The sequence below is a fragment of the Gymnoscopelus braueri genome (genome assembly GCF_963280865.1).
Source record: "Gymnoscopelus braueri genome assembly, chromosome: 9".
Lineage (NCBI taxonomy): Eukaryota > Metazoa > Chordata > Actinopteri > Myctophiformes > Myctophidae > Gymnoscopelus > Gymnoscopelus braueri.
In genome coordinates this window covers 14,161,380-14,174,421 of record NC_137610.1, presented here as the reverse complement: position 1 = coordinate 14,174,421, position 13,042 = coordinate 14,161,380, and the positions used below count along the sequence as shown (strand labels likewise).

At 43.6% G+C, this 13,042-nt stretch overlaps 2 protein-coding genes across 4 annotated transcripts in view; one reads left to right on the top strand and one right to left on the bottom strand.

The window, feature by feature from the left end:
- The window catches only part of iqsec3b (IQ motif and Sec7 domain ArfGEF 3b), a gene marked incomplete at both ends in the record, with an annotated part of 44,310 nt that extends 41,538 nt beyond the window's left edge, over positions 1–2,772 (bottom strand). The window contains 2 exons of the mRNA XM_080438037.1: positions 2,088–2,351; positions 2,519–2,772. Coding sequence (XP_080294163.1) covers positions 2,088–2,351; positions 2,519–2,772 — 518 coding nt within the window. The remainder of the gene's footprint in view (positions 1–2,087; positions 2,352–2,518) is intronic.
- Positions 2,773–3,706: 934 nt separating this feature from the next.
- Positions 3,707–12,918, top strand: wash1 (WAS protein family homolog 1; the record flags this gene model as incomplete). 3 transcript variants are annotated; one of them, XM_080437966.1, is made up of 11 exons in its annotated part: positions 3,707–3,817; positions 5,178–5,318; positions 5,798–5,909; positions 6,023–6,169; positions 7,773–7,909; positions 9,913–10,048; positions 10,241–10,439; positions 10,550–10,723; positions 11,136–11,294; positions 12,078–12,149; positions 12,413–12,918. In XM_080437966.1, the coding sequence occupies 11 exons, from the start codon at positions 3,810–3,812 to the stop codon at positions 12,556–12,558; spliced, it is 1,431 nt and encodes a 476-aa protein (XP_080294092.1). In that variant the 3' UTR covers positions 12,559–12,918. The 3 variants fall into 3 exon arrangements, with proteins under 3 accessions (XP_080294092.1, XP_080294093.1, XP_080294091.1); XM_080437967.1 differs by lacking the exon at positions 3,707–3,817 and having other exon boundaries at positions 5,167–5,318; positions 12,081–12,149; XM_080437965.1 differs by lacking the exon at positions 3,707–3,817 and having other exon boundaries at positions 5,167–5,318.
- Positions 12,919–13,042: the final 124 nt, after the last annotated feature.

The window sequence follows — 13,042 nt, the reverse complement described above, 5'->3', positions numbered from 1 at the left end:
CTCTCTCTCTCTCTCTCTCTCTCTCTCTCTCTCTCTCTCTCTCTCTCTCTCTCTCTCTCTCTCTCTCTCTCTCTCTCTCTCTCTCTCTCTCTCAACCCAACTGGTAGAGGCAGATGGTTGCCCGCCCACTTAGAGACAGGATCTAAGAAGTTTCTTCCCACAAACAACTTAAGCCCTACATATAGGCTGCTACTTAGTCATATGACGAAGAGCAAAAAATTGCAGATCTACAAGCTCACAACATTTTGCATCGTGACACGTTTTGAGCTTATATCTGCAATTTTTTCAACATTTGAAAATGATTGAAATATCCCCCCCATGAGCAAGCATGTGCTAGCTGGGAATGGTTGGGTTGCTGTATGGACTTAACCTGCTCTAGCATAAAGTATATGTAAAGTTGTGATTACTATAGGCTGATAGCCTAAATAAAATATAAAATGCATCAACCTCACCTGCATGCTGCAAATCAATGTACTTAAACGTTCAATTGCATGCCACATCAATGTAACTTTGCAAAACAAAAGGGAATCCTCTATCGTTCTGCTTCTGGGGCTTCATAAATATAGCTTGGTCGAAGCTATACCCAGATATTTGATTAAAAATAACTAGACTAAAAGCTATATAATTGTGAAAATAGATTAATTACACTTGTGTGCCACGTGACTAAAGATTCATATATACTCCATTGCGTGATGGTGTAATGCCAAACAGAACAGATCTACAAGGTAACATGTGTTGTTAGCGTGAGATCTGTTCTTCTGGTAAGCCGACATGAACCTTCATACTACGGAGTATAAATTAGGCGAATGCTACTCCCTACCCAACACAGCAGTGGTGTAAAGTAACTTAAGTATAATTTTGAGGTATTTTTTACTTTAACTGGAGTATTTCCAATTTTCAGTACTTTTACTTCTACTCCACTACATTCTCAGAGGCAAATATTATTATTTTACTCCACTGCAATTATTTGAAAACTTAGTTACTATAGTTATCTTGTAGATTTTGATTATTATTACAAAACATTACCCACTTCAGCCCTATATACATTTCGGCCATTTGAAAATAGCAGATCTACAAGCTCACAATGTGTCGCATCGTGATGCATTGTGAGCTAGCTTGTAGATTGCTATTTTCAAAAGATTTTCATACATCTGAAAATGGGATATTCTGCATAATGAGTAGTCTACTTTTCTACTTTTGGCACTTTAAGTAGCCTACATTTTGATACCAATACTTTTGTACTTTTAAATTTTGAATTCTTTACTTGATTTGAATTTTTTACTTGTAACAGAGTATTTCTACATTGCAGTATTGATACTTCAAGTAAAAAAAAATAGTACTTTTTCCACCATTGCTAGTCAGATATGTGAGACCTGTCTTGACGGTAGCTTTGAATAGGGGCTGACAGTGCAGTGTAGAGCTCGTTACACTAGAGCATCATACGGCGGTTTGTTATGTAAGCGTCATGTTCCACTTTCTCATCTAAAGTAATCCACCATCTCCGCTGCAAAGAAAATTGCAGGCACATTCTCCTCATTAGCCGTTTCGAATGTCTCGTTGAAATGCAGGGTCAGCGCGCGCGCACACGCACAAGCACACGCACAAACACACACACACACACAGGCGCGCACGCACGCACGCACACACACACGCACGCACACTCGCACACACACACACACACACACACACACACACACACACACACACACGCACACACACACACACACACACACACACACACACACACACACACACACACACACACACACACACATATAGTCTTGATCAAAGCTATCGTATTTAATCGAGTCTGACTTTTACTTTCGTATATAGTAGATATAAACATGTGAAAATCGATAAAATACATCTATAGTCTTGATCCAAGGCTAACACACACACACACACACACACACACACACACACACACACACACACACACACACACACACACACACACTCACACTCACGCACACACACACACGCACGCACGCACACACACGAAAGCACACATGCACGCATGCAAGCATAATCACTGTATTTATTTTTTCGTATAGCCCAAAGCCTATATATATATATATATTACTCACTCGGATTTCCTCGCCAGGGTCGAGGATCTACTAAGTGTCGAGGTGGGGTCAACAACGGGACAAGGGAACGGCAAACCGGGGCTGCTCATCGATCCCGTCTCATGGTCACTCTCGGCCGGGGAAGAGGAGGGACGGGTTGGCCGGACCAGCTGCATGTCCCCCGGGTCTGTGGTGGTGGTGGTGGGTTTGGGGGAGGAAGGCGATGATGAAGACGACTGCAGCTGCGGTTCGTGCATGGCCGGAGGAGGAGCAGGTTTCGACGACCTGTGCAGAGGAACCCTGCTGTGCATCGTGGTCCACGAGAGATCCCGAGCCCATCATGGGCTCGGGATCTCTCGTGGACCACGATGATGGGCTGCTGCCCATGTCGATCATCTGGGGGTCCGTGGTGGAGGTGGGGGGGTGGTGGTGGTGGAGGAGGAGGTTATAGCCGCCGGTGGGGGTCCGGTTGATGATGGTGGTGGTGATGATGATACAGATGCTGCTGCTGCTGTCCCTGCTGTCCTCTGGCGCTCTGGATCTGTCTGTTCTCGCCGATCAGCTCGTCCACGCGGCGGTCCAGCTCCTCGATGCGGGAGCGCTGGGTCTGGATGAGACTCTGCTGGTTCTGGACGATGGTGGTGAGCTCCCGCAGGTACAGGATAGCCTGCACCGGGTTCTCGAGAAGGCTGGAACTCGCCATCATACCTCAAAGAGAGGAAGGAAGGTATAGGGGGAAAAAATAGGATGATGCACGGTCTCTAGTGTCAATGACGGACGGAGGGAGAGCAGAGAGAAGCGATGGGGGATAAAAAAATAAAAAATAAAATATCCGTGCTTTGGCGTGAGAGCAGAAGAAGTTGATGTTCTTTTTGTGTCGCTGCCCTCCCTCCCCTCGCAGCCCGATCGGTTCTGCTGGGTCCTGCTTCTCTCTCTCTCCTCCTCTCTGAGGATCAGTGAGTGGTGCTGATGAGAGCAGCCCAGATGCTCCAGATGTGACGAGAGGGTGGGGGGTGGGGGGGGGGGGGGGGGGCGCCGTTGGGTGGATGCGTCATTACGCACCGACCGTCCGCACCGACGGGGGCGCTTGCGCAAGCATTCACAGCACACACAACAGTGGTGGAAAAAGTAGGCTACATTTACTTGAGTGAAAGTACAAAATTATTGATGTCAAAATATAGTTAAAGTACCACAAGTGAAAGTACTCATTCATTATAAATAATGTCTCATTTCACAAGTTTTCAAGTGTATACAAATCATTTGAAAATAACCGATCTACAAGCTCACAATGCATGGCATTCATGACACATCGTGAGCTTGTAGATGTATAATCTAAATCTCCAAAGTAACTATTGTGACTAAAGTTTTCAAATAACTGTAGTGGAGTAAAAAGTACAATATTTGCCTCTGAGATGTAGTGGAGTAGAAGTAAAAGTACTGCAAATTGAAAATACTCCAGTAAAGTAAAGATTCCCCAAATTTGTGCTTAAGTATAGTACTTGAGTAAATGTACTAAGTTACTTTACACCACTGTTAAAAAAAAAAAAAACTACATGTTTTTATTTGTGTTTCCAGAAGTCTCCTCTGGCTTTGTCTGTACTGTAGCTTTAAAACCATAGGCAGTCACGTGACATGCTGAGGCGGAAGTAAATGATTTGTTTTGCTGTGTAAAACAAACTAGGCCGCTTAATTTCGTGATCATTTCTCTCCAAAACACACCGATAAAACCCAGACGTTTTCCACATGGTCAGGTAAGACCATAGGAGCTGTTTACAGTCAGGTACACATCTGATCTGACATGGTTGACACAGAGAGGTCAGGTCCTATTATATCCTATATTATAGCTCTGTGCTTTATAACGGGGGTTCAGATTGCAGTGCAATGGGCTTTCGGCTTGGTTCTGTATTGTGGTTCATCCAACAGGTCCAGACAGTGGTGGAAAAAGTACTCACATTTTTTACTTAAGTAAAAGTATCAATACCGCAATGTAGAAACACTCCGTTACAAGTAAAAGTCCTGTAAATCAAAATTAAATTTCAAATAGCCAAAGTATATATAGGGCTGAAGTGGTTAATGTATGTTTTGCTATAATGATCAGAATCTACAAAGTAATTACTTACATTTTCAAATAATTTTAGTGGAGTAAAAGTACAATGTTCGCCTCTGAGATGTAGTTGAGTAGAAGTAAAAGTATTGAAATTTGGAAATACTCCAGTAAAGTAAAAAATATGTCAAAATTATACTAAAGTGCAGTACTTGAGTAAATGTTACTTTCCACCACTGGGTCCAGGTTTAACGTTTGGACTTTCTTCAGCATGCCATTCATATAAGATAAATGCACCAGGACAGACACACAGTAAGAAGTGAAATAGCTTGTGGTAGCAGAGAAAGTTGTCATCATGTCATGTGAGAGTCAGATGTCAGCATGAAGTGCGTCTGTGCGTGTTTTCTGACTGTCAAAAATCCACTATGGCTGTACATTATTATTTAATACATATTTTGCGTTGTTTAGTCATAAAGTGTCTTAGAAAGGCGCTATATAAATTCGAGATATTATTATTATTATTATAAAAAGGTAATACAGGGAGAGAACCCTTCGATGTTGATCATCCTTATTAAAGGGGAAGACCACTCATTTTCAACATTGAACTATGTCTTTAATACATCTTAGAGCTGTTGTGTGGAAATAAGAAACCCCCCCCCCCCCTCTATGTTGCCTAAAACTGGATAATTGATTGAGGTCATGTGATCAGTGACATATGCAGGGTGTACTTTTGGCTGAGGGGGCGGAGCCAAAAGTACACCCTGCATATGTCACTGATCACATGACCTCAATCAATTATCCTTTTCTAGGCAACACAGAAGGGGGGGGACTTTTTTCTTATTTCCACACAACAGCTCTAAGGTGTATCAAAGACATTGTTCAATGTTGAAAATGAGTGGTCTTTCCCTTTAACTCAAGGTTAGTTAAAATGTGTTACCTGGGATTTGGAACACCACTCCACAACATACAGATTCTGCAATGTGGAGTCTCTTTCTGTTGAGCTCAAACTGTGTCGGGAGGTAATCGCCATCCATCACATCACTGTGTGTAATGTTGATGTTGTCCAGGATGACACAGAAGCATTGCCTGGAGGGCCAGGTCTACTCAGTGCCTCTCATCCAGCAAGACCTAAGGAGAGAGGAGGCTATTCACCAGATAGCAGATGCATTGCACTACCTGGAGACGATCTCTACAGACATATTCAGCAGGCAAGTCCAGCACGCACACGCACGCACACACACACACACACACACACACACACACACACACACACACACACACACACACAGTCACACACACAGTCACACACAGACCAGATTTAGGTACTCTGCTGTACTCAAAGCTGCGGTAAAACAGGACAACTTCAGAGCAATCTGTAGTATGAGTGCATCGTGGTTAATACATGAGATGATGCTTAATATGACTACCAAGACATGTAATGGCTGTCTCATACATCATACATAGGCTAACACATTGCATGCAGGAGTTCTATTTATGCACACGGTCTCAGACACACTGTGTGTGTGTGTGTGTGTGTGTGTGTGTGTGTGTGTGTGTGTGTGTGTGTGTGTGTGTGTGTGTGTGTGTGTGTGTGTGTGTGTGTGTGTGTGTGTGTGTGTGTGTGTGTGTGTGTGTGTGTGTGTGTGTGTGTGTGTGTGTGTGTGTGTGTGTCTGTCTGTCTGTCCAGGGTGTCTGAGAGTGTGGAGAAGAACCGCCGGCACCTGCATACAGTCACTGACCGGATCAGACTAGCTCAGGCACGGGTGAACAAGATCAAAGGCAGTAAGAAGGCCACCAAGGTAACGTCCACACTTTACTTTCAAAGGCAGTGCTGCTACATGTTGTCCCATCCAATGGGATGAGGGAGAAATTAGTTGACAAATTACTTTCAGTTATGCGTTTGTGTGCATAGGTGTTCTCCAGCGCCAAGTACCCCGCCCCAGATCGGCTCCAAGACTATACTTCTATCTTCAGTGGGGCCACAGACCCCTCCGCACACTCTCGTCCCCGCTACAAAATACAGAACAAGCTACGGCCCCTCGATGACAAGGCACTGCAGGTACAACAAACACACATACGCAAGAGTATTGATTCCACGCAGGTTTTAAAAGAGCCTATTGTAATATGATAGCCAAACTGCTACCCGTTAACTGTTGTTACGCAATGCCACGATTGAAACTCCAATCAAAGTACTTTTTTGGCTGCAGATGAAATGTTTTCAACTTTGAAGCACTGTGTTATACAACAATGGTTCTATGGTTCCAATCACCAGATTCAAGCCACAGTGTTCAGAACAACAGGAAATGCTACTGTAGGACAATATGTGCTACTACTTTATTCATTGCACTCCTGTATCTTCCAAGGCCTCTGTAAAAAGCTGACCCAGCTAAAAGTGTTGGTATAATATATCGGGTATAGATATATTTTCACTTGTTGCCATTGAATGGCCTCCTCTGAATTTAATCTTCACTGCTCTGGAGAGTCTCTAAGAGAATCAATGCACCTCCGTGCATTTTATTTGGGCTGGAGCTAATCTCACAGCATTGTTTATTCCGTTGCTGGTGTTACCTATCCTGTACAAATATGTCTTGCTATATATATTGTTTTATTTTTGTAGCAAAACCTTTTATTTTTTTATATGCAGTGGTTACAAAAACATTGTTATCACCAGGCAGCTGCAGTCTCATTGGTGTTGGTCTGAAAATGTAACCCTGTAAATTAAACAACCAGCATGTGTACATGGCTGACTTATTGTTACATTGTTTATTTTGGCATTTACTGTACATTGATAGTTTTCTTTTTGTTTTCCATTAAGACCATTCCATTTCCCAGTTATAAATTTATTTAGGTAAAAAGTGCCAATTTGTAAAGCAACATTCCCAAGAGTGTGTGTGTGTGTGTGTGTGTGTGTGTGTGTGTGTGTGTGTGTGTGTGGTGTTTAAAAAAAATGGGTATATATTATCTTTTTAATATTTTTTATTTTATTGATGATTTGGTCGCCACAGCCCTAAGAAAGGTTTTGTTACCTTGAAAATGTTAGCATTGTGACGCATACAAATCAGTTAACTTACAGATCTGTTACATTGTTTGTACATAACAGACAGATCCAGTGTTTTGTGCACATAGAGATATCCTTTCCCTGGTAAATAGCCTTTGACAGTCACAGACTGTGTCCAGGGGAGCAGCTTTGGCTGCACTACAGTCAGATGCAGGTGGATCAGTTGCATGCATTCACACTGTACAATCATGGTGCGTGCTTGCACGCATGCCTTTGTGCATCGCACTAGATGTTCATACAAAGGCTGCACTGAAAACGTGTGTTTGTGTGTGTGCACGCATCAGCTCAGCAGTAAGTTCCTGCATTATTTATGGTTAACACTGTCTTCCTCTTGAGTCTGAGGAAACTTTACAGGGACCAGCATATTTTCTGCTGTGTGTGCTCGGCACTGCAAGTGTGTTGTTCTAGTGTGCGCTGGAGAAAGGAAAAAAAGGAAAACGCAGCTGGCGATTTTCACTGGTGCTGGAATGTATTATTCAGCTCGGTCCCCAATCATAATTCACAACTTGTTTGCGTGCGTGTGTGTCATTGATTGTATGGTTTGCACAAATCACAGGTTAGGTGAAAATGTGATTGGTCTTGTCCATCAATGTGCCGTTTTTAGGAGAAGTTGCTGTATTTCCCAGTGTGTGTGAGCAATAAGAAGAGATCTGAGGATGAGACGGAGGAGGGACTGGGCAGTCTTCCCCGCAACATCTCTTCTATCAGCTCTCTGCTGCTCTTTAATACTACCGAGAACCTGTGAGTCCACACATAAACACACACACACACTCTAGGGCAGTTTCTGTTTCCAAGATCTAGGGTCGCAACCCATTTATTGGGTTGCAGATTAAAATTAGCCTCCAAGGAGAGCATTCTTTTTGCTACAGTACACTAGTCTGTTCAGCTCAGATACTGTTTACCCCGCTCCACACCCTCTTATCATCACAAACCTGAACTTGATACATGGACGTGACGTGAAAACGTGATAACGAAGTCTTGCACTCTCTGACAGAGGTAATCTGAGTTCCCAGAAGCTCTGGGCTGCAGCGAGAATAGCAGAGGTGATGTTTGAAAGTGACCTTCACATGGTCTGTGACTGATGTCCTCGATCATCGATCGCGTGCATGGTGTGAAACGAAAATACGAGGATGATTTTTATAAACATTGGCTTCACCGAAACCATTCAAAATGCAAATCAAATTGGACCGGACGGAAATTGCTGACGCTATCTTGCTCACTGCGATTGATATGAGCCGCTGAATCGGAGATGAAATGTCACAGGTGCGATATTTCAGACACAGGGCTCTATTTTGATGGCGCTAATTAACACCAGCTGCTAGGTCTTAATTAAGATCTGAGGCCGGTTCTACAAATGCCTTCTAAACCAGTGGTTCTCAAACATTTGTGCCAAGAACCCTCAAATTGATGTATAGTTGGCCGCGAACCCCCATCTAAAAATGTTTTGTGCCATGGACCATGGATGGCCATGGATAAGAGAAGATTTGTGTGTAAAACTTCTTTCAATACTTGTTCAGAAATAGCAGATGTAGAAGCTTGCATTGCGGCACGAAGTGACGAAGCTCTGTGAGCTTGTAAATCTGCTACTTTTGAATAGCCAACGCTAAAAACAAAAATGGCCAGCGTTGTTTTGCTATTTTCTTGACGGTAAAATGTGTCTTGCACCGAGGCGCTAGACCAAGCCCAGAAAATATCTGCTGGTTGAAAACATCAACCAACCACATGCCTCTTATCTCATTGAATGAAATATTATACACCTTCTAGCATGTCAAAAAAGTGTCTTTAAAAATTAATCAGAATGTTGAGGTTTAAAGTTGAGAGATGGAGAAATATAAAGTTGAGGAAGCGTTGAGAAATATAAAGGACAGTAGAACGGTGAGTTCTTTCATTTAAAGGGATACTTCACTTTCACATAAAATAAACATTTAAAAAATATATTAAAAATAAATGAAAAAAGTAATGGAAAATTCATGGCCCCCTCACGCATTAGAGTGTCCTACTGTGTGAGGGGGCCTTTATTTTGCCATAACTTCTTTCATTTTTTATTTTTTTATTTTTTTAATGTTTATTTTATGTGAAAGTGAAGTATCCCTTTAAGTGTATTAAATGAATTATAATTCAGGAGGTGGTGAGAAACCTAAAAATTACACTCAACATTTCTATGTCATTTTGTAATTAAATAAATAAAGAAATTTCATAGACATTGCAATTCATGGTTTGTTGTGTTCTTTATCAGTAGTTTATAAAGGTAGATGTTATGGCAAATCATAATGTATATCTGTACGTTTGGGCCCCAGGTAAACACCAAATGTCTCTTTCGGGTCTGGTGCTGAATTGTTTTTGGAACCCCTATGCTAGATAGAGCACTGTTTCACAAACAGTGGGTCGCGGACCATTTTTTATGGGTCGCGAGTGAATGCACCTTTATTCTTTGTTTCCTACATTTAAAAAGAAAGTATTTTTCTTTCAAAAGATTTTCAAAAAAGTCCCAAAATATTCACAATTGTAAGTCTAAAAACAAATGTTTGTTCTAACTAATTCCATGAATAAAAAATCCATTGTTAACAAGCTCATAACACCTCGCATCGCAACGTGTTGTGAGCTTGTAGATCGGCTATTTTCACTAGTTTGGGTCCTGGGGAGATGTCAAATTCCTCTTTTGGTTCTCGAGCTACAAAGTTTGGGAACCACTGTACTAGAGGATAGGTTACATCTTAAATTAATTCGATTTTCACCTTTTGTAGATATAAGAAGTACGTGTTCCTGGATCCTCTGGCAGGAGCTGTGACTAAAACACACAACACCCTGGAGACGGAGAAAGCAGAGAAACCATTTGATGCCCCCTTGTCCATCACAAAGAGAGAACAGCTGGAGAGACAGGTTCCTCAAGCACCCCACCCCCTCCCTCGCTCAACTCAAGTCTTAATACTATAACTGAATACTGAATTAATTGCATTTTATATGTACTGAATTGTCCGTGCCAACTTGTGATTTCAATGATTTAACTGGTCATCTTCCTCTACCAATGACCCCCCCACCACCCCCCCCCCCCCACCCTCACACCAATGACAGACGGCTGAGAGCTACTTTTACGTACCAGATCTGGGCCAAGTGCCAGAGATAGACGTACCATCCTACCTGCCCGACCTGCCGGGCATAGCAGACGACCTGTCCTACAGCGCTGATCTGGGGCCAGGCTTTGCCCCCTCAGGAACCGCACACAACATCCCTGAGCTGCCCTCCTTCTCCGGGGAGGAGAGCAACGGGCCTGGTATACGTTCACACACACACACACACACTTGTATATTTATGTTTCCTTCTCATTTGTGGTTTGTTCGTTGACATGGGAGACTCTGGCCTGTTCTTCCGTCTGCATTCTAGGATCTCGTTTCCAGGCCGAAGCTCCGCCCCCTCCCCCGCCTCCACCCCCTCCCCCCCCTGAACCCACCTTCACTCCCACGATCGCTCCCCCCGGGGTGCCCCCTCCACCGCCTCCTCCTCCTCCTCCTCCCCCCACGGCCGGCCCTGCTGAAGTCAGTCGAGTGCCAGGCTCAGGTATGACACACACACACACACACACACACACACACACACACACACACACACACACACACACACACACACACACACACACACACACACACACACACACACACACACACACACACACACACACACACACACACACACATTCTATGTGTTCATACATAATTCATGCTTTACACATAACAGAAGAATTCGCTTGACCTCAACAAAGCGTAAAGAGCAATTGTGTGCATACATTACACACACACAGTCAATATAACCCCGGGAACCTGTGTCTCTGCCTGTGAGATACAGATGCCTAGATCAAGTCTGCATGTTCTCACTGCAAGGCTAACAATAATTGACCTTGAAGGGTGAGAACCCTTCACCGCCCTGTAGGCAGGCTTCTCATCTCTCTCTCCCCCTGACTGACCAACCGCAGGATCTGTCTCCAGAGCTCCCAGCGAGGTCAGCACGCCGTCGGATGGCCGCACAGGCCTGCTGGAGTCCATCCGCAACGCCGGCGGAATCGGCAAGGCCCAGCTACGCAACGTCAAAGAACGCAAGCTGGAGAAGAAGAAGCAGAAGGACCAAGAGCAAGGTGACAGTGTTTTGAGTGTTTGCTAGCATGCGATTGAGCACGACTGCTTCCGGCACCCTGGACAAGCACGCTCAGATACAATTTGCAACTACTGCGCATTCTGTTAATGTCACCTACTACCCAAGGATTAGGAGGAGCTGTGAGCCTCATCATGTCTGTTATCTAGTTTAGTCTGTGTGAATGTATGTTCTGTTATGTCACATGATGCAAATGTGTTGTGTCTATATTTTGTCGGTATTCCTGTGTTATGTTGGGTGAGGGGAGGTCATCATTGCCAATCAGTGTCAAAGCAAATTCTTTGCTCTACCCCATACTTGGCAATTAATGTCATCTGATAAAAATTCTGATGCTAAACAGACACAGGATACAGGGAGTTTTGATTACTCGTGTAATCAAAACAGTGTGTGAACAGTCCTAGTTTGCATTCACCTGTGCTCAATACTGTGTACTACCGAGGCACGGCCTGTTGTTCAGTCTCATCTCGGCACACCTCGCTTTGATTCACATACAGTGTGCTTACCATCAGTCTTTACAACAGCCCATATCTCCCTGATTTTCTGATGGGCTGGACAGGTCACGTCCTAACATTTCACTTTTGGGGAGCGGAGCGCCGTTACACGCAAGGGCTGACATCTTAATTAGCATAACATAACTGGAGCTGTAATTAACGCACTCCACTGCAAAGCACAGGTCTCAGGAGGTCTCTGGAACGGGAGTTGGAGGTAATACAACCTGATTGCATGTTTTATAATTTACAAGTGACAGTTTCTCTCTCTCTCTCAGCAGTGGGAGCAGCAGCCAGTGGTGGAGACTTTATGTCCGATCTCTTCAATAAGCTGGCCATGCGTAGGAAAGGTGAGCATCCCCCTTTAAAATAGGTATTCAGATACTGCTGAGTCAGAGAACAGTACACATTTTCTGTATTGACATCCTTTCTATTCTTACCATGCATAGAGCATACAGTATACTCTAGTGTATAACATCCTATATTCTGACCATGCATATACTGTAGTGTATAACATCCTCTATATTCTTACTGTGCATAATATTGTAGCAGATAACATACTCTCTACTCTTATCATGCTTAAGCAATATAACATCCTCTGTACTCTCTCCAGGTATCTCTGGCAAGGGTCCAGCAGGCGGGGAGTCAGCCGAACCCGGCGGCACCGGCAGTGCGTTTGCCCGCATGTCAGACGTCATCCCACCCCTCCCTGCCCCACAGCCGATCGGCGCAGAGGACGAGGCAGACTGGGACGCTTAAGCCAGTGATCGATTTTGATGCTGAAGGGGACTGGCATTTCCTCAGAACAGTGAAAAAAAGATCTAACACTTGTATACATTAAACATGAACACTGCCCCGAGTACCAGCAGACTATTGGTGGTCAAATATAGGCAAGTTCAGGCCAGATGATGCCTTGAATCAACTTTGTGTACAGAAAATCCTGATACCAGACTGAGCGTAAGTACAGTGTCAAGTGTCCACCTATTGTATTGTTAAAAGTTAAGCAGTTTCATTGCAATAAATGAAGAGCAAGAAACCATTGGGTTATGTTTTCATGTGCAGCATATGGAATGTTTATATTGGTATGTGCCGTGGAAATGTTTAAAACACTAGACTCTGGCATTGTCTGAATTGGTTTGTAGAACCTACTACAAATTGTGTCATTTCTTTGCAAATTGTCAATTTTTTAAAATGGGTAGGTTGGTTTTGTCTCCCAAACAGATCAGCAGTGGCTTAGGAGGTA